General features: G+C 40.6%; 1 protein-coding gene across 1 annotated transcript; it reads right to left on the minus strand.

The window, feature by feature from the left end:
* Positions 1–486: 486 nt before the first annotated feature.
* On the minus strand, positions 487–27,660 carry LOC118793603 (protein Dok-7-like). The gene is made up of 12 exons (XM_036551830.1): positions 27,607–27,660; positions 27,432–27,477; positions 25,834–26,064; positions 24,338–24,538; positions 17,342–17,461; positions 12,621–12,728; positions 11,747–12,451; positions 6,874–6,959; positions 6,078–6,147; positions 2,428–2,505; positions 1,824–1,955; positions 487–620 (listed from the first exon to the last, which is right to left on the minus strand). Exons 1-12 carry the CDS (start codon positions 27,658–27,660, stop codon positions 487–489), a joined length of 1,965 nt encoding a protein of 654 aa, XP_036407723.1.
* Positions 27,661–27,764: the final 104 nt, after the last annotated feature.

Here is a 27,764-nt window from a genome sequence, read left to right on the forward strand (position 1 = left end):
TTGTGTCCTACATTCACATTTACATTTATTCATTTGGCAAACGCTTTTATCCAAAGCGACTTACAAGTGAGGCAGAGTACAACACAAACTAAAAGCCACAGAAGTTACTAGTTATTAGGAGTGCCGGATGACCAGGTTTCAATAGCTGGCCATACAAGCTACAAGCCAGCTGGTAGAGACACAAGCACATTAAACCATTGGATTTGATTTTTTTAAAGGAAAACAAAGTTTAGGAAATAAGAAATTGCTTTAGGTGGTAGTGTTTCAGGTAAGTGCAGAAGAGATGTGTCTTCGGTTGTTTCTTGAAGATAGTGAGGGACTAGGCGGAATGGAGTATGGAAGTATGGAAGATCATTCCACCATCGGGGAACAGGCGTGATGTGATGGGACCACCAGACGCCGTAGTGTCTAGTAGTGTCCTGTGGAAAGGGTGGGGGTAGGGTGGGGGGGGGCGCAGCAAGTGCATGCTGGGTGAGGGTTGTGTCACTACAGTGTCCCCCTTTTCTTCTGCTCCAGCTCCATCAGTCCGTCCTCGCGGCACTGGGCATGCTGGGTCCCCACTCTGTGAGCCGTCTCCGTGGCAGCGATGTCTATATGGGCGTACTTAGTTGAGCCCCCTCCTGATGTGCACAAAAAACTGTAATACCGGTGCATTTAACTCCAGAACACTTTTAATTTAAAAAAAAAAGGATTTTCATAGTCTCAATTATTGATGCACTTAATTAACTTAAAGCACAGAGTAAAGCACAATGGAGAATTTTAAATACAAACCAGAGGGACTTCCTAAGCTAACACTTAATCATCTCTCCCATGCTTAATGCCATATGTTTAAATAATGGAGGAACGCATAATTAAAAACATGAGTCTCTAATTATTGTATAGATTGTGCATTTGTTCCCAAGAGCAAAGAGAGACATTTAAAAAACATTTCTAACATTATACCACATTCGACCACCCAATCGTAATGAAGAAAATATTCCAAAGCACTGCATAGCACTGCCTCCTGTCAGAGTGAATACAGAGAGGCGTTCTTTATGGCAGAAACGTCTCTTTTCTGCAGTGCAGAGCATAACTGTGCTTACGTGGGGAGCAGTATCAGTGTCGCGGGGAACTGACACTTCTCACATAAAGCGTTCATTTGCTCCATAATCAGGAAAGTGATGATGTTAATGAGGATTTTCTGCTGATTAAACACTACAATCAAATCCAGATTCCCGATGACACTGGTAATGCGGCAGCTCAGTTGTCCCCCAGCAAGAGGGGAGCAATCAACAAGATAGATTAGAGGAGTTTCTATGGTTACAAATGAATGAAACACAATTACAGGTTCGTCATTTCCCATACCATCTCAGCCTGATCTGAGGCAATAAACCAGTCCACATGGTGCATTGTGCTTTTTTTGCAACTATGATATCATACATCATTTATGGTTTTAATCTAAAGTATACTTGGGTTCTTGCAGACAGTTTTTGTTGGAGGTTTTTAATCATCTACTGAGTTTAATTCTAGGTTATGTTCACTGCTATATGCTAACTCTTACATTTTTAAATTTCCCTCCATAAGGGCGCTTGCTGAAGGAAAATAATAATGATAATCAGAGTCATTATCATTATCATCATCATCATCATCATCATCACCGCTATCATAATTTTCTCAAACTGCAATATTGTCCCACAATGGGTACATGGGTTAATGATTCAAAACTTTCAGTGAGAAACACACAGAGGCCACAGCCAATAAGCAAGCTGAGGTAGAAAAAGCAAGACTAAGTTTTCAAAGAGGCGCTGTTGCTATACAGTATCTGTGGAGGTGCATAGTGTTACCTCTGACTTCAGAGCCGGGATCCTGGAGTTCCAGCTCCATGTAGTGGAGCTGTTTGTTGAATGCAGGGCTGACAGGAATATTAACATAAGTTACTCCATCACTGCGAGACTTGTCTGGCACCGTCGCGTCCACTGGGAACACAAACAAACCCCCTAACAATCTACAAATAATTAAGACTTGGATGCAGAGGGGTTTTTTTCCCGTAAACCAATTGATCACCAACCTGAGGCTACCAGACCCGAATGTTTAAAAGCAGCACCAGTGCGCTGATGCATTTCCATAATGCTGATTGGGGCCTACGTGATATTGGAAACTTGTAATGTTTCATAACTTGAAAACTTTTAATGCTTTCAAAATGAGCAGATCTACTCTCTCACACTATCAGTCTTACACCTGGCAGAGTTATACAGGAAAACAACTTCTTAATATTCACAGGTATTCAAAAATAAATCACAAAGTGATTATTTATGTATAATTTATTATTATGTTGTTTGCATTCCCTTAATCTAATTTCTCACCACAATAAACTGATCATGATATTGATCAGACATCTTATGATAGCTACAGTATCTTATCTTAAAACAATTCTAGCTAAAGACTTACCCAACTCTCCTAGTGTCCAGTCACATCTCTTTGGCACATCAACAGAGGAGGCCATATGCTCATAGCTTGCTTTAGGATCTAAAAAGAAACAGAGAAACATTTAGTAAGTTTATATAATTTGCTAAGAACACATATGTTTGACAACAGTGATCAACACAACATTATTATTCTTTTTATTAGTAATACTGATTATAAAATAATATCACTGCCAATACCACACAGCAATATAAAGGTCACTATCAATACCTAACTTGAAATCTTCAAGCCCTCTCAATTAAGAAAAAACAATATCTGAAAATCAAGTTGTAACAATTGCAATTGCAGGCCTGCAAGCCTTGCCCTTCCAGCTCATTTTGTTGTAAGCTCCCTCTGGTGGTTGGTTTTTGACACTAACAAAACCTCACAGCCTCATCTAATACTGTATACCTAGACCAGGGGTATCCAAACCTCTCCTGGAGGGCCACTTGTCCTGCATGTTTTAGATCTCTCCCTGCTCCAACACAGCTGATTCAAATGATCAGTTTGTTATTCAGCAGCTTCAGGAGTTCAGAACGAGTTGATCATTTGAATCAGCTGTGTTGGAGCAGGGAGAGATCTAAAACACGCAGGACAAGTGGCCCTCCAGGAGAGGTTTGGACACCCCTGATCTAGACCCTTGGGTGCTTTTGATATGGTATATCCTGGTAATGGATAAAGACATGTTATGAGGAGGACAAAGCCATGGACAGTCTTCCTTGTTTTAAAATTTGTGTGAAGATGTGCATCTAGACAGACATTCTGTGCCAAATGCAGTACAGTCTGGGTATTAGAACATACACCTTTGGTCCTACCTCTGGTGGTCAGTGCCACCCTTCATGGAGCTTGCACAGACCATAGTGGTGCCTTGATTGTTTCATTCATCTAACAGGCATGAGCCTGACCAGCCAGCTGCAGGTACCAGTGCAAGCTTTCTTTTGCATTTATTCCACCTATTGTGCAAAAGCAACTTGGCAACAGAGAGGTCCTAGTGGATCTGTCCTTTCATATCCTGTTAATGGACTAATGCCTAATTCATCAACTGCATTGTGATTGCAGAGCATGGACAAACCAGCCATTTCAGGACCCCCTAGACCATCCCAATGAGAGTATTAAAGAGGGACACACATATTACCTGCTGCTACCAATATCCCCCACACACATAAAGATGTCCCACACACAGCAGCTTTAACCGGCCACATGGCGTGCAGCAAAGTAAAGCCTCTCTGGTGCTTTCTGAGCATGATACCAGCAGACCTCTCTGCTCCGCTGACTCACAACGTGTGAACCACTCTGGAATCATGGGTAAACACAGCTGGCTATGCTACACTGTGTTTGCATAGAGGGTCAGTGCCTGTCAGTCCGGAGTGATTCAATCAAGTTTCCAGCTGCACGGTATCCTTTTCCAATATCTGTTTCTCAAGCTCTATTAAACTTTAAAGCTAAGCACGATACTGCCATTAACAGAACTGTGATTTATTTCAAATTTCATAAAATCAATTCCAAAGAATAATACAAGGATGATGACCTGAAATCGTTTCCGAAATAAAACAACATATCAATTGATGCCTTTGGCTATATTTCCATGTGATGCATTAGTGTAGGTAATGCAACGCAGCTCTCGAGACTCAGTAAAACAGAATGAGAGGGAATAGCTGCAGTGTATAAAAACCGATGGGGTGATGTGACTCAGCGTTGCGTGTCAGCACGTCCCACTCATTGCAGGGACTAACACACTGGGAGCCTATGTTCACTAACACTGGCACCGGGAGAACGCCATAAAGGAAGAGAAGGCACATTCAGAGGAAAACCTTTGAAGAATCTGAAGTCTCCCTGTGTTCAGGAGTGGCATTTATTTTCCTGGGGACTGATGACGGTGAGGCTCTTTAAAAACCTATCTAAAGGGGGAGGGTGAGGGTTTCCTGAGTACATGGTGAAAGCACAGCGCGAGATCTGTGCGCATAGGGCCATGAGTGGTAGATTACAGCCCAACTCTCTACCGCTGACTCCACCTTGCTGTCTGCGGGGCTTTAACCTGTCAGACAAGCCTACAGCAGACAGAGCACCTACAGAGGAGAGAGATGCCAAAGTCACCCTGGACTAAGACATGAGATTCAAATGGCTGGGACAGGCTCCTCTGGGTGTGACTGCTGAATATTGTGCCCTTCCATCAGCCAGTCTCACGGTTGCATGAACAAGCTTGACAGGCACCTTTGAGCATGGGCAAGACAGCACCCAATAATCTCTGCATCACAAAATTCACTTTACCTGCCATTTGACCTACAGTAAACTCAACCTTTGTGTGCAGAACACTGCATGCTCCAGCTTAAAATTCATACACCTGACTGGGCACATGCACCTGATTAAGATAATGGGAAACATGCATTCAAAGACATTTTTACCTAAAGACTTATGCTTAGATGCTTGAAATCTGTTTCCCAGACAAATGTAAATAGTCAAATTGATGCCAATGTATGAATTTCTTTCCAAAAAATTTTACTTTTAAAAAATATTTTTTGGCTGCTTTGAAAAATCTAAAATGTATGATAGAAGTTTTGATTTGTTTAACATTTTTTGGCCACTGCATAATTCCATTTGTGTTATTCTATATTTTTGATGTCTTTACTATTATTCTAAAATGTGGAAAATAGTAAAAATAAAGAAAATCCCTTCTATGAGTAGGTGTGTCCAAACTTATGTATATAAAATGTAAAAAAGGCTCTGTATTACACAACATTGGTTATAATAATGAGTGGGTGGGGAGTGTTACAATTTTTCTGCTTTTGTGATGATCATGCTCTAATGACACACACAATTTTGGGAAAATATTGCAAGTATGTCCACATAGCAGCCACCAAATGAAGAAGCTACAATTTTTTTCTAAACATGTCAAGAGTGAGTTATGGTGGAAAACTCTGAGGAAATAATAGAGACAGAGCTACTGGTGTTTGGAGCAGCTCAGTGACAGAAAACAAGCTTACACAGACCACACCACACAATGCTGTGGCCACTTAAGATCTGTCTGTCAGGCCTTCCCCCCTCTGACCCTGGCATCTGTCGTCTGTCCGCCTCCTCAGACAATCACTTGGCCAGTCACTCACGCACACCACAGGGGCAGGAGAGATGACACACACACAGGACAGTCTGGGTGTCGTGTGGACAGCGCAACTGCTGTCAATTCTGTCACCAAGGCAACTAAGGCAGAATTCGTTGCTGGTCCACAGAAAGTGCTAATGCATTGGAGGACCAAGGGAAGTGCATGATCCATGTCTGCTAACACAGCTCACACTAAATCAAAATCAAACAGGGGAGCTGGTAACTACCACACTCAGAAAATATGGTGCCAATCTGATGCTGAATGAAATGAATAATGAAACAAATGTTAATGGTTTAACGCACTTATGTTTCTACCAGCTAGCTTGTACCTTGCCTGGCCAAATATTGAAACTTGGTCATGCAGCACTTCTAATATTGTGACTCTGTGTATGGCTTTCGCTTGTGTTGTACTCTGCCTCGTTTGTAAGTTGCTTTGGATAAAAGCGTCTGCCAGATGAATAAATGTAACTGTAAATGTTCTTAGTTTCAGTGCCTGCATTACTAGGATATAGCAGGCACTGCTGTACAGTTGTATGTACCTTCTGTCTCATGAAAGATCTTCTGTTGTCCACAACTGGCCATCGGCTCATAGCTGCTTCTGTCTTCTGGCTGAAAGGAGATGATGGAACAGGAGTGTTTGGGTCTGTATGTTTTCATATGACATATCCTCATCAGAGCAACAGCTTTAGGTGGAAACAGCTTCTACTTAATAACAAATATTTCATGACCCCCTACACTATTTTCCTTTACTTTCATACATAAAAGCAACACATTTTTGGCACATTAGAGAGGTCAAAAAAACCTAACAAAACCCAAGACAGAACATAATACAGATGGAGTCCCTGACTGCTTATAGTTCTCTTTCTGTGTTCTTTTTTCTTCACTGTTTTTCAGAACTTTTCTAAATAGCCCTACTGTACATTGTTAGTGTCTCTCGTCCTTTTGCAAGCTGGCCTTTCTGTGCCCAGTGAAAACAAGGTGATACAGAAGTGCTGTGGAAGCTGTGTACTGTGGCCTCATTATTTTTGATGCAGAGACAGCCGGAATATGCGGTAAAACATTATACAGTCCACTCTGCCTACGGCTGTGGACTGCAACTTTTCAAAGTGTTGCCCTGAAAACTCAGTCTGTCACCACAAAGAGGAAGTGTTTTTTTCTTCGGGATTATAAGGCTAATTTGTGCCCTTTCTTACATTACACAGGCCTTTTATTGCAGAAGCTTTCATTTGCCACAAAAATGTCCGGCTATGAAGGATTGTTGTATCAACAGAACAGTTAAAGTTCTTGATTGCGCTGCTAATAACAGCAGGATTAAGTCACACACTTTGGTCGTACCTCTGATGTCTTCTCCACCCCCAGCCCGTCCATGATTTCATAGCCCACATCAGCTTTATGCCTCTCCCTCCTCTTTGGTTTCACATCTGAAGACACAAGAAAAGCAGACACTTGAAATATTCTCTGCAGTCTAAAAGGAGAACACATTTGGTCTGCAAAATATCATAAAGATGTGTTTTACTGTGTTTTTCGAAACAGTGACTTCACCAGCTATGACGGCAGCATAACTACAGCATATATCCTGTCTGATCCAAAGACATTTAGAATTCTGGAAGATCACAGGAGGAAATTTTCATCACCATGAGTTCAATGAGTTTTCATCATCTTACACAACCACAAAACATGTAAATGCATCCCAGACAGTGATTGTGTCGTAACTTTTATGCAATCCCACATGACGATAAGTGTTACATTTTTACCGAGCAAAGTCAAAGTGTGCTTGGATTACAGAGCCAAAGAACCACATTGCCCCAATAACACCACACGTAAACACACTGCACAACTACAATGAGACAATGCTGAGATGATTTATGGCCTAAATGTGGACCTGTTTCATCTAGACTGAAATATTGACATTGCATGGGTTCTGAGGCAACAAAACGTGATTCACAAAACCAATACAACATAGCAAGAACACAAACAGGCTTAGAAAATGTGGACGTCAAAGAAATAGAGTCAAGACAGAGAGACAGATTGTTTTATTAAAGTCAAAGAAAAGAACAGAGAGGCAGGACATTTCAGAAGGGAAACAAACAGATTTGTGGGTGAAAGAAGTTGAGGAGGAGGAGAGGGAAGCACTGGTATAAATCTCTTGTCTCCTTTATGTAGCCACAACCACTAACCTTCTCTGCCCCTTACCTGAACCTCTATCAGGTACACCCCTGTGTGGAGGACAATGCATTGGTGGGACATCCCATTCCGGCTTTACTCCACTTATGGAGACTGTCCTTGTAACTACTCAGGACATCCAACAGGGGGCTGTTGAGTATGCTTTTGGTGGGGGCTGCTGTATCCTCTGTGGCTGACTGGATTTTTCCATGCCCTTTACACATGGCACAGCATTCATATGTTACTATTTCCTTGCCCTTCAGAGAGACCATCAGTCCACACCCACAATGGTAGGATGATGCTATGGACTCATAAAGGTTATGTCCATTAGATTTACTGCATGCATGCTGTTTTTGCAGTAATGGCTGTACAAGCCAGATAAATGACTTAAATAGCTTTGTTTCCTCTTATGGTGTTTCCCCTGTATTGGACTTCTCTCCCTATGCAACTATAATGTCTTTCAACTTAGTTCCACATGGTTGTGAGTGGTCATTGCTGTATCAGCAGAGATGTGTATCTGGTATCCTTGGCATTTTCAGAGCTTGACAGTAATTTTTATCAGAAATTCTCTTAATGTGGGTCCATACAAGCCCTGATGACCTCCCATGCCTGCTGTTTTTACATCTAAGAGTCTGGGGCAGCCTACAAAATAGTACTTTCCAAAGATTCTGTCTGCAGTGCTAGGCATAGATCCCATTATAGAATTATGTACATGGATTTCACTACATTTACAACAGATTTATCAAACACATTGAAGACATAATGTTTTTAAATGTAAAATTCCAATCTGCTAAAATTATTTTCAGATTTTAAAGGTACATTCTAATGATGCATTTTGTCGCTATTTGGTTTTATGTTTGAATGAGATACTATAGCACCACCATCATTTCTGAGATTTATCTTGTATATTAACTCCAGGGAGGAAAGAGAAAGAAAAGTACAGTACATCTGACACAGACAATATAAATGACAAGGATGCCCATGCCTGCTCCACAACCCTATAATCTAGTTTCAGGACCACTGTGTGCATGGCAGAGCACCTATGAAAAAAATAATTTTAGAAAGTAAAAGCCTTGCTAAAAAAAAGACAGAAATGCAGCTGTACAGTATATGTGTTCTGTGCAGAAACATGAGTTCCCTATCTGTAATGAAGAACAGTAAAGACCACAAAAGGGCTCACATTGGGGATGCGGTGCAGTGGCAGCGATACAACCGGAGCTGAAAATAGCATATAATCTGTGCTCAGTGACACTCACCTGGTATAGCTGGCATGGGTGAGAATCTAGAATTCGACATTGATGATCCCTACACCACAGACAAAAGGACAGAAGGACATTTCAGTCATGTTTCACCACAGCAAATAATGATGTTTTCCTTTGTTCTGTAGTCCACATAGAACCAGCATTCTCAGCCCACAGTCCCATGATCATGCCCTCTAAGATTATATATTACAAACCTGTAATACTTTACTGTATACATAAAATGAGCCATTTTCAAATCCCCAGTTTATTAGAATAATGGTTTGTTTCAAGTTTTTTCTCTAAGGTGTCCCCAGCTGATGGATAGATGTCTGTAACATTTTCATAAAGCACCTATAACATTGTGGCCAATACCATATTAGGCCACACAAATATTGTGAGAACAGCTTCTGTTAAATGGACCAGAACGGAGTGAGAAATTCTATAATTCGGTAACTTTGGTTTAAAACTCTGTGGAGAAGTTTTTAGTTTGCCATTCAGAGGTCTATCAATGTTTGTTTTGTTATATTTAGGAAATACTTTTTTCTATACCATTTCAACATTCAGCTGAAATTCTCTGGTGCTGCAAGGTGAGAGATGGATATGAATATTGAACACACAAGGTTAAAGATGTACTCCTACAGGACAACTGAAGCCAGCATACTAAGGCTTCAGGTGGGCGTTTGTGGGAAGAAATGTAGTAAGGCTCGCTCACCATGACTCTTCAGAGGGACTATATTTCAAAATGAAATAGCTTTCTGCAACAAACAGGCTGTGCATAAAGAGAAATGAGCCACTGTATATTCTGTTAATTTTGTAGGATGTTATAACTCTGTTTCATAACACTGGAATGAATTTTCAGTTCAGTTCATTACTGGAAGCAAGTGCCTCAACCTACTGTACTGAACGTTTCAATGCAAAAATTCTTATATAACTTATGTGAACCCATGCTCTAGGGTTGTATCTAAGCCTTTCCCATTCTGTCCTCTCATTTCATGGGACACCTGGGAGTGAAATGTACAACTTACGATGAAGTCTAAGAACACATAATTGGTCACAATTATCAAGGCTGTCCCGTCATCAAAATGCGGTTTTGACAGAAAACATCATTAATTACAAGCCTTAGAGAAATGGTTGGATTTACTGCCACACTTCCCACACATTCCTGCCACAGCTTTGCTGCGATGTCATGCTAGAACTTGACTGGAGACATCCTGCGTATGGCATGGAGGCATAGATAAACACTGATCTATCAGTTCAAAACAACTTAATCAGCATTAAAAGGAAAGTATGTATTGCTTCATGATTGACCACACAGAGACATTATATATGTTGCATATGTTATTCTGTACGAGCTGAACCTCCTCTTCTATATGTGTATGCCTGTGTGATTACGTGTTCCAGGCTTAATGCATGTGAAAGAATTCCAGAAAAGTGGGTCCCACTAACACTGTGCAAAAGTTAGAAGCTAGGATGGAAACAGCCGATTAAAGAATAGAGTGCTTAAAGTTCAACCACCCAATTAAACAAAACAATCAGTACTTCAACATTCATACAGCTTGTCCCTTAACAAGCAACCTTTTAAATTTCAATTTCTAGTAAAGAATCATTCACGCCAGAAATCAGTCAGATTAGTGTCATTATTGGCTCCCAGTATAAGGCCTATGACTTACACAAGAAAACTGAGAGAAACCTTGAGGGGAAAAAAAAGGTTACCTGAAAGTTCAAAGATGCTCTTTAAAACTGAAAGGTCTGGAACCGAAAGCTGAACTGGCCATTAGATGCGGATTACAAGCAGATAAAACACAAGCAAATGCCAAATTAAGACAGACAGTGACATTATGGTACCATGGGAAATTAATGAAGACGCTCCTCGGCGCATTAACAAGGAGATGAAACACAATCCAGGGCCGCATCCATCTCTGAGACATGCTAGAATTTAATGACAATCCTGGCCGTAATTGGTTGAAAAGTGTCCGATGTTCACACTTTGGCGGGATCGGCTTATAATTGTGCAATGTTCCAACACCCAATGCTGTGAACATTTACACAAAGCACTTATCACACAGAGACCACAGATGGTGCACAGATGACCAGTTCCTGATGGTGGCAAGCTGCTAAAAAGGCCCATAAGCTCAGAACACTGCAAAAGACTGCTTTCTGTGAGACAAAGACATAACTTTCTCATGGGGGAAGTATTTTACAGGGAGTAAACTATAGGAATTAGTTACAATAGTTCAATTCTGATCAAGGCAGTTCCACATGCACAATGTATGCCAAAACTTTAATTCTAGACTAATGATTTCCTTTCAGATCTGGCATGGTAAAATGCATCACCCTGCCCAAAGCTTTTAAAATCACTATCCAAAATTGCTTTTAACTCAGATGTGATTCCCATTAGAATAAAAACAATGAGACAAAGGCCTTGGAAAGTAAAACATTTATAAAAACTAAATACTGTGAAGCTTAAACCATTAAAAAATTGATAAGACCTGGTGATCAAAAGACAACTGTCAGATCTCAAGCAGATCTCTTAATTGATGAAAGACAGCATCATTAAAAGAGAAGTATATTCTGTGATGCAGTGGGTCTTTCTGATTAACAAATTAAGCCTATGGATTCTTGCACACTGAAACTTAATGCTTAATTGTCTTGATTGGGTTTAAAAGGCATTTTTTGTATTTAATTTGGTAACAACTATGAGAGCTTCCTCAATGTAATAACTGGGGGTACCTTCAATCCTCCACAGATGGGGCAGGATGGAAACAGGGATCTAGAAATTCCAGGGTGGGGGGTGCAGATCTCACAGGGGGGAAAGGAAACCTCAGATGAGGGCAGACTTTCACTGTTCTTGGACTTCAGCACCTGTCCCTTTTTCTGTGAGGCCGATACTGTCGAAATGGGGTTAGCGCAAACCTCGCCCTGCTCTTTGCTGCCCCCATCTGGCTCAGGAATGAAAGGCAAGCATGTGGCCTGGTCATGTGACAGAATGGGATTGGGGCCCTTGGGTATTCCTGGGGGTAGGGTCCTGGGCCTGTCATAGACATGCCTGAGAGAGTATGGAAGCTGATACTCTGACTCCAGGTCCTGAGTGGGTTCTCTAAGCTGGCAGGAACACGGACTCTGATCCGGCGCAAAGTTCACCGGCAGGCTGAGCAGGGAACCAAGTTCATCCCCCTGGCAGATGTCCAGGCTCACAGTGTACGAGGAGAAGCTTCCGGAATAGGATGAGTGGCTCCCCGTTGCAATGCCGCTGTCCGAGGAGCTCTGGCGCCCGATTTCACACAGGGTCCTGGAGCAGGGGGGCTTGGGTGGTGGCCGAGGTCCACCCGCAATGCCGGTGCACTGCTTCACCTCAGCATGCTCAGCACCTTTAACTGCTGATGTGCTTGGTGGCTCCACGGGGCCAGGACTCATCCCTGGCTCCATCCACACAGCCAGGCGGCTGCCCGTGCTGGTGTCTGAGTGGCTGTCAGAGGTGTCGGAGGAGCTGGAGATGCTCCTGTCATCTGCTGTTGCAGAGGCACTGTAGCTGGAGGCTGTCAACAGCAGTGCCATTACATTAATTCAGCAACACACTATTGTGTCAAACAGCAAAAAAGGTTTAATTTTTGGTGTTAGTTTGAAAGCTATTCATTGTGCTGTAACCTAGGGGTTTAGCTGTAGTGATGGCCGCTGTACCTGTGCTGCTCTGCTGACTGTTTTGAGAGAGCAGACTGAGACGTTTCTCCAGTTCCTCGGCTTCATGGTTCACCTGCTCCTCCAAGCAGGCTGGGTTGACATTCAGATCTGCGTTGGAAAAAAAAAAACACTGGATTTCGTGAAACTACAAAAAAGAACAATGAGAGTTTACTTTCTATAGTAGTCAAGCTGGATTTAGGTTATGACTCGACTCTATTGCCTTGTCAAAGAGTAATATAAATATTTATGTTGTTATGAGAATACACACACACACACACACACAAACAGCAAAGCTAAGTTATTAGAAAGGTTTCCACTAGCTGACTGGTTGAGAAAAAACCTGAGCTTAATATGGATCACATACTGGGAAGTGGCATGGTATCCATCCGTTTCCCCCAGTTCATTACTGTCACAATGCACAGCTACATCTCAGTGGTGATATGACACAGAGCCAACTTATAAAAATCTACAGACAACAAATTTCATATAGAAAATCGTAGCACTGTGGATATAGCTCACTTTAAACCCATTACTCCTGAGGTAATAACGACTATCTGGATTTTATAGGTATCTGTTTTGACATGAGCACTACATCAGAAGGATAAACTGCAGCAGAGGGAACATTGTGTCATTACGATTTCCTGAAACAATGTGCAGCGTGTGTGTGTGTGTGTGTGTGTGTGCGTGTGTGTGTGTGTGTGTGTATGTGTATGTGTGTGTGTGAACGTGTACGTGTCTGTGTGTGTGTGGAGGGGGGAGGTCATTCCTAACAAACTGCAGACCTACAGTTCTCAGAAATGATAACCAGGCAGTGTGTCACAGGGTAACAACTCACTGCATTAGTTCAGTACTGTGTCACTTTATTTCTCACCTTAGCAAAAGGTCACAGCAGAATGTTACCAAGAGCAGATGTGTTACTTGGGGCTCTTACTAAACTTTTGAAAACCTATCTATAGTGAGTATGAGGATTATGGAGTGTTTAAAGGTTAGAAATGGAACCATGTCAAGCTTGGTTGGGGCGATTTTCTGCTTCACATGAGGGCATTGAGGATGCTTTTATCTGCTTTGACCCTGTTGCATCAAATTAGACTCGAAATTCTTCGACTGTAAACTGTAGCCAAAGTATGGCTTTCCAAGCGTTTAAAGGGATCTATCACACAAAAAACTAGTTATACAAAGATAGGTTGACTTAAACACCCCCTTCAAGTGTAAAATATGTACAGAGGGGGTAAATTGAATTGCCAATGAAGAAAAGCTTGAATTGTATGGAATTAAAATGGTATAGTAAAATGTCAATAAATCAAAATAGGTTGCAATAAACTTAAATTGAATCACCAGAACCCTTAGCCATTACTAATCTATTTAATAACTACTTTGTGAATATTGTGTCCTCATAAATCATCAAAAATCTCTTGCAAATTTGGGCCCCAGTGCACTTTTAGGAAGTCTGATGAGGCTAAAAAAAGTAGAGCTTATTGATGAGAAACAATCATTGTACCCATGAAGGACCGCAAATCAATCATCCCTGAATATAATACCAGTATGAACTCAAAGCAGACATGCTCTCAATAAATTAAATTGTATATAATAATATAAGCCATTACCATCACACCAACCAAACAAATGCTGTTTTAGCTACAGTGGATTGACAGAGAAGTACAGATGTACAGTTAAGAGTGTATTAAGGACAGGGTTAACCGAAATGCCCTTATGAGTTTACACACATTCTCTGAGTGATTAGCAGTGTTTTCGGCTCTGCTGTGACTGCTGAGATTTGACACTCTAGCTACCCCCTCTGACATCTTTTCGGCTATTTATTCTGCCTTGGGGTTTAATAATAGAAAATGACCTAAACTCCTGATTGGGTGAGTGACTGTGTGAAAACAGCAATACCCAGCACTCACAGCTGTTATCTCTCTCTTTCCCCCTGGATTAGACATTAAAGTGGGCTGCTTCTGCCATTTTTAGCAAATACCAGTGCCCCGCTGATCAAATAGTGCTTTATGTTTTTTTTTTCCCCTTTCATTTCGTGATTCGCCGTGGCATAATTTAAGTTCCCTGATGACGGGAATGCTCTAAATGTTGCCCACCTCGGCAGCTGGATGATGTTCTGAAGCCATCCTAATTAAGTGCCTTCCTCAAGGGTATAACAGGAGCGTCCCACATGGGTGTCAAACCTGCAACCTTGTGCTTACCACTATACAACTACAGCCTGCAGCTGCACATAACACTGCTACTTAGAAATGCGATGACATTTCATACACTCTGTTTGTCACTCAGCGAGATTGTAGTAACTCAAAAATGACAAATGAATGCTGCACAGCAATAAACCTGAATCAAAAGCCAAGCCTGATGGTACCCTGTGTTTAGGGACCCAGTTTCACACTACCTGTTTTGTTGCAATTTGAATCAACAACAAAATTCAGATTGTTCAAAAGGAAAGGAAAATTACACACTGCTACTGTAACATATTCAAATGGCAGGACCATTTGATAACTCTCCAAAATTACTTAAGTCACCCATTTGGACACACAAAATAAAACTTGAACTTGAAAATCTGTTTTAAAACAGAGAAGACCAATTTCATAGAAGGATGACCTCTGAAGGTCTGAAGGACTGAACTCTTTGTGATAAATGTAAATAATAAGGTACAGCTTTTAAAAGAACAAGACGTCCACAGTTGTTACATCTCTTAACAACTCTGCCTTCCATTGCTGGCACTGTGATTTTGACTAAAGAAAAACAATTTTTGGTTAAAATAGGCCTAGTGGAACAAAAAAAAGAACATTTGGAGCATATAAGACCTTTATAACGCACAAAACACAGGGAACGTACGCAGACGCACAGGAAAAAAATTGTGGAGGCTCATTAAAATCAGACTTAGTCTTGATCTGTGACCCGCTGTTTTTTAGAACAGCGAGTATTTTTGGCAGTTCTATTTTTTTCATCAAATGAGCTCACAAACATCAAGTGTCTTGTTCTTGTTCTTTCCTCTTCATCTAATGTCTAAAAAATTCCAATTAAATGAAAAGTTTTAAAAAATATTGCACAGAGTCCTCTGACACTGCACAGAATACCAGTGTGGCCAGGCTGTTTATTCATCCACTCTAGATTAGCTATGCAGTATCTTCAGTGTCAGGATTTTGGCTGCTCTTTAGTGTCTGCCTTCCAGGTTCTAGTTTCCCAGAAAGTCAACATCCAGGAACACTTCAAATGAGTTAGCAACTTTCACATCTGCAGTAACCCCTCTGAAAACTCCTCTCTCCAAGTTTAAACTTCTAAGACACAAGATGCAGTGAGGTAATGGCTAATGCATAAATGTTCACAGAAACAATTTTGCTACATTATGTGCTGCCTGCTGATAATTATAACACTTCTACTACCTACTGTGTCTTAGTTAAAGGCTGTAAACCACGTAAACTACAGTATATGCATAACATAAATTAATAAAGGGGCATTATTCACCTCAGTCTTCCAGATAACTTACTTCAATGGTGTTGACACCTCACAAGAGATACGTGTTTATAAAGATACATTAAAATATACTATTACAGTGATGTGCTACTGTTGCTAGAATTCCAAAAGTTACCCTTATTGAAAGTTCAGCTTGCCAAAAATCAATGGCGTTTCCTGAACTCCTGGTGCACGCATTCTAATGTAAGAGTGGTGCTCTACAAGGACACTAGATCGAGGCCTCTTTGCTAAGCAAAGCCCTTTTTTCCCCTTCACACCATAATCCATATCACATCATGTGAGGCTTTCTGAGAAATGCCAATTAGGCAACAATACCCAATACCCAGGGGAGTTGAGTGGAGTGACTGGGGGGTGGGGGGCACATGGGGGGAGGGGGGGTGGTTGGCTCTGGCTGGACAGAAATTTAGAGCCTGCTAAGCACCCCAAACACATGAGTCACATTCCCTTATGAAACACAAGCTCATCCACATGATTCTGTAAGTGGGGATACAGACATCTTTATTATTCATTTAACTGTACCCGCCAACACTGTTAGGCAATGTGTTTGGTATAATGTAGGGGTTGGGGCTGATTGTGAAGATGAGTTCTACATGAGTGGGATGATAACGCTGTAGGTTTACTTTTACTCATCAGTGATGTCATCACAGGAGAATAGAACTAACAAGACAACATTCTTTCCTCGTCCCCAGCCCCCACTGGAAAATGTACAGCAAGAAGTCACTTCAAAGGTCATAGTATCAGAATATCTATTTCCACACAAGACGGAAACTGTTTCTGATGGATTAAACTGCTTTAGAAAGAATTTCAGGTCTTAACTAAACCTGGATCTGTTCCAAATACTAGCATTGCAACGGAAAAGTTTTAGAACCCATCACACTTCATATACATACCATATTTTGTTGTTTTAGTGATGGATAACTGACACATAGTACACAAATCTATCAAAAAAGTACAAATTAAAACTTTGGTTTAAAACAAATACTGATTGTTGTATACTGTAAGATACGTAAATACCACAAAAGGCTTTACCTCGTGACATTAAAAAAGTCTCTTGTGTGGATCAAGAGGACCAAATGACAGGAAAACTTCATTAATTTAGTGGAGCGAGACAGTAGAGTGACACCCCAGAATGAGGACGACTTTGCACTTTTGCCCTTGCGCTGCCTTGGCTGTAACTCTGAGAGTAGTGAGTGCCAGACATGGCAGGTTTCAGGCTAACACCGACACTCTAGACTTCCTATATTAACCTGGCAGGGCTGGCCGCAGTCCAAAGGGGCCTCTGGTCGGGGACATTCCCCGAACGATGCAGTCAAACAGAAAACTGATTTGCTCCCCCTCCACACAGGACAGAAAGAAAACACCAGCCCCTGCAAGAGAAGAAAACAAGAAGAAGAAGAAGAAAACAGAAATAGTCCATCAGCTTCGTGTCTTTTTTTTATCAGGCTGTTCATGGAAAATGAATGGCTGGTCAGTTTTACTGTTGCCCAGTGCAACAGTGAGGCAACTTTCACATGAGAGAGAGAATTTTACCAAAAAAGAGAAACTAGCAAAACATCTTAAGCTTTCTCTTTTTTTGAAGGTCAGTGAATACACTAACAGGTCTGAACACATTAAACCATTACATTTGTGCTTAGGCAAAATGACTATAATATAATGCGAAGAGCTGAACACTTGTTTAGACACAAAGTAATGTTTCATCATAATCTGGGTTGTAGCCATATCTGCCACTTCACCACAGTTTCCCAGCCTACAAAAAAACAGTTGCAAACCAGCAAACGCCACAAGCTGTAATGTAGGTGCAACTCCCATGAATTTGTGTGGATCCACCCTTCCTCTACCCCTCAAGCATTTCTTGAGAAATACAAGCCTTGTACCCTACCTTGTATGGAATTCACAGCAAAACCCCTTACTGTACACTCTTTGAGATTTAACTATTTCTTAATACAAGGAAATGATACCAAAATATGACTTACACTGTATAACATCATTGTTTTAAGCCAATATGGGCCCACTGCCTTTGTTTAAATTTTGAAAGAATAATACTTGATATTTTTCACATACAGTAGATAAATGTCACTTCAAATGATCAAGGCCATTCTAAGCCATATATTTAGGGGGAGGGTAGGGTTGTTATATTTTGTTCTTCTTGAACAAGCCATTAAAATATTTCAACAAGTAAGTATGGACATACCAACATAGACCCAACAGAGCTGTTTAACATTTCAGAGATTAAGACATTGTGCACAAAGAATTTCAAGCCTACTTGTAAGGAACAGCAGACACAAAATGAATCAGTTAGTGAATCATTTACCACACATTGATGCCTTTGTTTATCTGACAAAGCACAACATACTCAAATGGACTCACAATCACAAACATATTTGATTGCAAGTAGTAATTTGGAATTGTATTCCATTATCTTAATCATGATACCCAGCAAACAATATCAAACAACAAGCATAAGAGTAGAAGATTACATCTGCTAACATGGAACAGCAATTAAGAAGAAAAGCAATCACAACAGCTCATATTAAAAATCAAACTGAGGCATATAAAATGGCCGTTAAATCACAATTGTATTGGTTTTGTGTCAACTGCATGTATTAAATAAGGAAACAGACTGGGAAATTTAGAGGGAAGAGAAATAAACTGCTTACATTCCTTATGTCTTTACATCCTTACGTTACATTTATACAGAGGTCCATTTGCAATGAGAATATTACCTTAGTATACATGATATAGTAAGATGAAATTTTCTGTGGATGGAATTTGCTTTTTCAAAAATTATTATTAATTCCAATAACATAAAATCATTCTGAATATATCTTCCTTGAAATAATGTCACTTTTGTATTTTACCTTTATTGTTCCAGTAAAAATGCAGAATCTAATCCAGTCTAACTGCAAAGGTTAAACCTGCCTGAACTAGCAAATAATCAGCTAGGGGATGAAGACAAAATATATCTGTCCCTTAAGCAACACAAGTGGAGATCCAGGAGCATATCCAATATTTATTTTTATTGTTACACCTCTCCAAAGCCACAGAGGAACAGCATTATCTTTTTATAGTACTGCTCTTGGGTGTCACGTGCATGCATGCATGGTTCCATATATATATATATTTTCATGGTAGGATCGCTTGATGTATGGTCTGGGGCACAGCAGTCCAGCTCTTCTCAGGCCTCTCACACCACTGGCACTGGGGGCCATAAACACAAGCAGTCTCTCTGCGTTCATCTGCCCCAGAGAATGAAATTGAAATCAGACCAAACAAATCTATTTGTCAGATTTGACTGGACATCTGCTATCGCTGACATTCAGAGAGTGCATGGGATGAGGTGACTGTACATGCTCAAAAGCATGCACACTCGGGGAAGAGGCAACCTGATCTCATGAGAGCAAGCTGCTCCCTTGTCTGTGAAATGTGCTCAGAAGCATGGGCTCACAAAGGTCCACAGGCAGCACAGAAAAGCAGTGATGTTCAAACCTGCTCACATAAAGGTTCTCACAAATGTCTGTTAGCAGCTCGCCATGCATTATTCTCTGCTTCAACGGGGCCCCAGCCCCCTCCACTCTGCATTCATTCCCACAATGCCTCTGTGATATTTCTGCGACTGTGAAAACATGCAAATTCACTGAAAGTTCGCCAGTATAGAACCGATGGCTTGCCTAATGAGATATGTGAGGACAAAGCCTGTTGCAGCACGCATACTGGAACTCATGACACTATTTTTTTTGAAGCTCTGTCCTGTATAGAGACACATAATACACTGTGTCAAATACGTGTGGTTGTTTTGCAAACATATGTGTTGCTTCTTTCGTCCTATTTGAATGTTATTACGGTGGCCTATGCACTCTTCTCTTTGTTCACCATTAACAGCAAGCAGTTAATGTCATTAATTAATGTGCTCTGCTGAATTATGAAAATCTCTCTCACTCAAGAACCTCAGCTCTTAAATATCAAATCAAGTAGTGACATTTTTGTCACCTATCAAGATTATTACCATACAAATGAGAATCAAGAACCTGCAAGCATTTTCTTGTCTCTTCATCTATACCCCAAACTGACTTGAGGCACTTTGTAAGTCACTCTGCATAAGAGCGTCTGTAAAACAACAATAATGTACTGAAGTTGAGAAGCTGCCCGACACTTCTCACATAAATGAGCAGAAAAGAGCAAAGGTTCAAAAAACGGCCACTAATGTATTTAAAAACCCAACAAACAGACAAAGAAACCAACCTAAGCAAACAGACAGCAGGAACAAAATGATCCTCCCTTCTACTCCACCCACACATCTGCCTTTAGTAGGCTTTTAATTAAGCAGGTGTGACTCGTTAACCAATGGGCTAGCTTCAGGCACACAAGTAATTACATGGACAAACAGTTACATAATCAACAGTTTACAGGTTTTGGATGCAATTGTTACAACAAGATCTCTTATTGGTCACTTTGAAATGTATAGATGACAAAGGGCCCTTGAACATTTAACAAATGGTGAACACAAAAGGCTTTCCTTCACAACTGATAACGCAATGTAAAAGAGACATTCAGACAGCTTCACAATCACATCTTCTTGCACTCACGATCAACTGCAGAACAAACGTATATTTCTCCATGCTGTACTGTGAGCACTCTCATGCCGCTAAGGCTGAGAGACCATCCGCGCTACACCTGCCACCTCCACATTCCACATACGCTGCAGGACCATGAGAGGGCACAGAGTGCTGGTCATCGGTGTCCACTCAGATGTCCTCATCACTCGGTAAAGCAGCATGACTCATAGCTTAACCCCAGGATGAGGAGTTCCTGGTGCAGGCAAGAGCAGCTCCATGCTGTCTGTCACACAACCACAGCTCTGTAGCCGGGAGCACCCGAGGGCAGAACAGTTTTTTAAAGACCTATGGACCTGACCATGATCCAAGCAGTTCGATAAATTAACGCCACTATTGCTGAAAAATGAACACACTGACAGGCCCATAAGTCATGGAAGCCTATTTAATGCTACTCAGGGGGCAACTGCAGACTTCTCCACGATATACATCTATCACAACAGGACATGGGATTGCTGTGGTCTCTTGGCCCGCTTGAATCGCTGAGTAAATGTTCATATAATGTTACTCAACAAAGCTTGTCCCAACATTAATGCCTTTTTAGCGTTGACTTCCTGTAGTTTAGTGAAGGGGCACTGGCCCTGTGCAGGATAGTGATATATCCTGGCTGGAAGCTGCTCATCTGTGGTTCCATGTGCATCTCTAATAGACACAACTTCTCAGTCATCACTTTGTATGCACAGCACACATGCACATTCAACAACACCCCACCCTTACCTTTTTACTGACTTAGCCTTGTAAGCCTACTTTTACTTTTACTTCAAAGCAACTGCTGTAGATGCAGTAATTATCTGATATTTTAATTGAAACAGTCACTGGTTTTAAAAGAAAGTACATATGAGTCCTGGATTTTGGCAAAATAGATTATTCCCTTTTCCAAGAAGACTTAGAAGTGTCAGACAGCTGAAGTTCATATCTTATAGACTCAAACTAGTTTAATATTGATCACACACTGCATCAATATAACTGGATATATATGCTGGATATGACTTTACTTGCTGTGCACTGAATATGTCACTTATGTAAGAAGTTAGAGTAGACAAAAAAAAATCTGTTCTGTTAACTCATGGTTAGAATGTTCCTCATATTTGCCAAGTATATTTCTGAATTATGCAATGCCATCCTCTGCGTCTAATAGTTATTTTTGTAAATCAGTGTTTCTCTGTAATTACATATGGTTTTAAAGAGGGATTAAGGGATTGTGTGGAATTATATCATAACATAATACAGTAATCAGTTCTGGCTGTCAATCACTGAGCAAAAAATTTTCAAGAATGTGGAAAATGAGCACCAGTATTAAAAATGGCAGCAATATTAACACTGCTATTGTTCCTATTTCCCCTAAATGACAAATACCATATGTCAATATAATCAGATATTTATATAACCATTGGCATTCATACTCAAATCTTCACTGTGAAGTGAAAAATACAAAATGTAGGCCAAACCACACAATCCTGATAATCACAAAATTTAAAAAAAAATGTGAAAAGGGGGTTAAATTTCTAATTAGCCTATAAGATGTTGTTGGTTCCATGTTTTCATTTAGGCCTTTCATATTATATTCTCATGTGTGTGGCTGTTCCTTTTTTATGAATATTTGCACTTTGCACACCTGCTCCATGCAAAGTCTGTTTGAAAAGCAGTTGTTTTAGAGGATTACTACATATTTAAATCTGGAAAAACTTATGTAACCTTAGGAAAGGTGAAATCTATTGAAGACTCGTGTTTTATTTGGATAAATATATTCCAGAAAAGCGTGCCTAAAACTTAGCATCATGCACAAAAGGGAAAACAAAGATATAAATCAACACAAAATGAAAAAAACTTCCAGCCGCTCTGTTTGCGGCCTGTGGTCGCAGCCATCTAAGCAGCACATCAGGCTCTGTTCTCCAGCGCTGCCAGGTGGCAGAAAGCCCTGGGCACGGACCGCAAACTCATAAACCTCTGACTACCATCAGAGTGCCTGAACTACAGCGCTGCCAACTCTCCAAGAAAACCTACAGGGAGAATATGTATTTGTATTTGATGATGAAAAAACACCAATCTGCTCCTTTATTGCTTCTCCAAACTTTCTTATAAAGCCAAAGGCTTGGCAGCATATGTGACTATGAATGCATGTCAAAGAAAAAAAAAGTGACAAAAATTGATTGTTTCAACTTTTTCCAATTTTGCCAGATCTGTTTTGCTTTAACAGTACAGTTTTAAATTACTCTAAAGAAAATATTATTTGGTATCTTGGGAGTCCTGACTGAGGACTGGTACAAATAACAACACATGACCTAAATTGTTAAAATAACATTAGAGTATTTAGACAGCCATTACTGGCACCACAGATAACTGCACTAGCGGAGTTCAGTAATTACAAGATAGAGCAAGAACAAAAGAACAGTATCTGCAGAGATAATTTTACACACATAACAAAGAAGAATATATCCATGAACAGGATTCATTAATGTCTTGCTTATGGCTAAAACAAATTAAAAAATTAAAACAAATATTCCCATGGCTAAAATAATTTAAATACTCCCTTGGTTTCCATAGAGAAGTGCAATCACATTAGTTGACTTCTTCTGCTGTTAGTATTATTTCATTTTAATTAACTTAATGTTAATTAACCCATTGTCCCTACTTTTCACTTATTTACAGCTTCCCTTTGTTTCAGCAAACAGTTTATGTGGTTTTACAGCTGTTGATAGCCACTGTGCTCAAATAGGTTGATGGCAACTCATTTCAGCAGACCACAGCCGTCACCAGTTCCAACTGTACAAAGAAAAATGGTTAGCTACCCCTTTTCAGTGGCATAACTGTTTGCTTGTTCTGCTGTATAATGGACGACCTCCTCATAAAACTGTGATTTGTGCGTTTTGGATGGATCAATTAGGAAAAACATAACTTTCAACCTGGATTGAGGTGGCTAACCAATCACATCAAAAATAGCTGAATAGGGAGCTGCTACTGCCTGATGGAGGTGGAAGGTAAACTGGCCTCTTCTTTGATACTCTCTTAAAATCAGAAAATTGCTATTACTTGACCAATTCCAAAATGAACAAGAGACTGCGTAATTACAGTTCACTGAATATCCGACCTCACTTGAGCTCCGCTGTGTAAGTAATGCCTGGAAATATGTATTAAAAGCGTGTGATTGCTTAGGTCCACTAATAATTATTCAAAGCATATTGAAATGCAGCTATCAGTTATCCTTGCATTGTATTTACAAAGCAACAGGTAAACTTTAACCATTTGTACTTTTAACATTTTATATGAATTCACGGCCCAACCTGATTAATGATTCCAATTTTGCTGTACCAAACAATGTTGATATTAAAGAAGTTTAAAACTGTCATTAATGAAGCAAATTCACAGTATTTTCAACATTTCAACATTTTTATCATCACAAAACTAGGACAGAGAGAAGTACTTTTAGCAGCCATCTTTCTTCTTCAGTTTGAATGGGTCTTTTTACTCTATTCTGGCAACAGGTTCAATATTCTGATCTCATTTCTCCTTAGGCTAGAACTGAATGAATACCACCCAATAAAAGCAACTGGAAAAAGTATGGGAAACCATTGTAGCCCACGATGATCAGTTACAGTTTGCCACTGCTGAATAACAACAAAATGGTGAACTCACAGTAGCCACAGCGTGTACCCCCCTCAAAGACAAATCCATTTGGCACAGCTCCATATCTGCGCAGGTCTGGGAGATTCCACTGTCCAAGGATTGTAGGGGGGAAGTCCCTAGCAATCACCAGCAGGTTGTTGCATAGGTGGAGGGTTGCTGGCCCACTCTCCAGCTTGGTGCCTGGCAAAATCCCCACACTAAACCTATGGACTGAGAGGAGGAATAAAAGCAGAACCTTATATAATGCCTATATAATGCCATCTCTGAAGAAAGTTCCAGCATTTTATTGATGGAAGGCGATTTGATCATGTGGAGAGATAAAATGTGGGGAGATGTTTCATTATATACATATTTTCACATGCGTCAAGAATGACTCCTAATGTTTACAATTAAATACAACCCTGACAGTTTATGTAAATGCCATTGATAATTCTAACCGATGTTAATAACATCAGTTTAATTAAATGAATACTATCACAAATGAGAATGCAACTAAGCTTTGGTATGGAAGGACTGTGTTTGTGCACACACATATGCATGTCTGTGTGTATGTGTGTGTGTGCACATGCTTGTCTGTGTGTTCTGCTTCTGAAGTCTCACTCCAAATGCACTTCAGAGAGACACAACAAGCTCTTCATTGGATAAGCCAAACCAAGTAAGGCCCTGCAAGCTTTAGAAATCTTCTTGTATGATAAAACTTCAGGAGTGAGACTGCAGAATGCGCCTAGTGAGGCATGTGACCTGGCATGCAGAAATGGCATCCATCTGTCACAGGGGGAGTAGTGATTCCTCTGTGCCAGAGCTTTTGTTTTGATTTGTACCACCCCATGTATCATCTCCAAACTGAGTGATGACAAGCATGGGCTGGCGGACCCGGGCAAAGTTTTATTATCATCAACAGCATCAATCTCCCAGACGACAGGAGTCAGTGTCTTGTGCCTGCCCATTTGTTTTTCCACTGATTTACACTTGAATGATTTATGTAAAGGTGTATTGATCACCTTCACCTACAAATTTGCAGTCGGTAGAAATGGAAGTGGGATCAGGGGAATCATAGTCTTCTGTTGGGTTTTTTTACAGGCTTCTGAGTGAATCAGCTACTAAGCATTTGTTCTGAATACAGGCTGAGCTCTATGTCCTGTATTTGAAACTGACTGCGTCATCTGCTGACAATAACCAAGTGCTCATAGTGGCAGAATAAACTGGTTTAGTTCTGCGGGGAACAGAGGTGTGTAGGTCGGCTAGAATTTTCAGGATGCACCAGCATGTGTATTGAAGGATTGCATTCGCTTTGCCCCGCACTTCTGGTTTCCATGGTGAGAGAGGCTTAATGTGCAATTGGCAAATTTGGTTAAAAGGGTGGGGGGGTGGGGGGGCGCAGCATTAAAGAAGAAAAACAAAGTTCAGAATTAGGGCCTTCTGTGACAGCAGCACAGGCCCCAGGGTTAATCAGTTTGCAGAGGAGAAATCAGAACAACAGAGCAGTCAAGCCCACTCAAGTTTACCTTCCCCTAGGCTGTAGCGGATACGAATATCCCACGCCAACAGGGCCTCCTTGCTCTCAAAGCCAAGCACTACTGCCTGACTCAAGCAGATGATCACTAGTGTGTAGCTGACTCCCTCATAGGACAGCCCCGGTTCAAGGCCACAGATGTCCTCTAGGGTAATGCTGTTCCTCTCCTTGTGTCCTTTAGTTTTCTCTGATTTGTCTTTGTACACCTGCAGTAAAAGGCAGTCTGAAAAAAGAACAGAGGTTCAGGCATTACCTACCTGAACACGCCTGCAGTCTGCATTAAGAAGTGTCTTGATTGCCTCTCTCTAACATTAACAATTGTGTCCTGATGGCAATGTTACGCTGTGTTTATGCTTAAAAGTTAAATTTATTCTTGTTTGTGTCATTCTGAAACAGCATCAATTACAATTACAGAAGAACAATCTCCCCCTAATTGCTGTAATTGATGAACTAGTCCTTAACGGTGTGTGCCCATTTTAGATTTTGCCATCAATCCAAAGATCATTATTCTGTCCATTAATATTGTATTAACAATACAATTGTATTGTATTGACACAAGCAAAACTGGAGTCAACCTTAACTCATGTCTTTATTGAGTTGTCAGACTACCATGACAGTGTCTAAGAAAGTAACTAAAAAACACTCCTCTTATTCTCACTGACAGCTCACACGCATTGGACACGGACAGCTGGGACAACAGCCACTTCAAACGGCCGAGTGATCCTAGCACACAGCTGAGAACTAATTCACTAAAGAGCACCCAGGTTGATCAGAGACTGCCGAAAACAGAGAGCATGATCCTTCTTAGAGATACAGCCTGCCAACCACTAATTACAAAAACAAAGTATAATTTGTTCATTTGAGCTACAGTTACATAATGACACTGTGAAATTATAAGATAGTGCTCAGCTCCCTAGCAGTAACTTTGCCTTGATGGTAGACCCAATTATACTAAATGGTGTTAGTGCTCATTGCTTTCTGGAGATCTTCCGTGAGCAGAAAAAGTAGGGTACTTTCTCAAAGTAATTTTATATAGCATCATAAAATGAACTCACATTTGTGGTAAACAAATGGGCTGTTCAGAGTTTTGCAGTTGTGCAATTTGACCCACGAGGACTGACTACTGTTTCTAATTTACCCATGTTCCTTTCCTTTGTTTTTTGAATTCAGACACACGGAACAGGGGTAGCCAAATCCTGAATGAGGCACATGGAATACAATCCTCCAAGAAAAGAAAATCTGGGCAATGTCCTCGACAGTCCAGCATCACTTCACAACGAAATACTTGTCTAAACTACAATGCGCATTGTAGCTCTGATGTATTTTCTATGCATGTGGCAAAATCCCTCACATGTGCAACTAGATGAAACTCTGTATATGAATGGTTATTGTTCCAAGAAAAAAGTTTCAACCTTGTTTCATTGATAAATAGATATCAATGTTACCCTGGATCAATGCAAACAAAAATTCCTTGATTGTATTTACTGAATTTAGTGATTGTACATTGCAAAGGCTAGAACATCTATGTCTATCATTGTTTGTAATTTTACCCAGAGCAACATGACAAATATAGAACTGTTAACAACATACCTGCTACTGGGGATGGCTTTCTGAGCGCAACCCACCTACTCTTCCACTGCAAGGAGATATAAAACAAAATTCAAAGATGTGAAAAGGAAAAAAAAAAAGACAGCAGCATCTCCCAATAACATTGAATAAAGTTTCAGCAAAAAAAGACCTGAGAGTCAAAAATTATTTCGATAACCTTTTTCCCATCCCTGAACCTGACTTGTCCCTCCACGACAACCGAGTCCGTCATCTTCAGTCATGGTTCCAAACAGCTGCTCTGCTGACTGTCCTATTCCCTACTGAGGGGTCATTTTCAAAATAGCTTTATATGCTGTTGGCACAGAGCGGCGAGAC

The sequence above is a fragment of the Megalops cyprinoides genome, chromosome 18 (genome assembly GCF_013368585.1).
Source record: "Megalops cyprinoides isolate fMegCyp1 chromosome 18, fMegCyp1.pri, whole genome shotgun sequence".
Lineage (NCBI taxonomy): Eukaryota > Metazoa > Chordata > Actinopteri > Elopiformes > Megalopidae > Megalops > Megalops cyprinoides.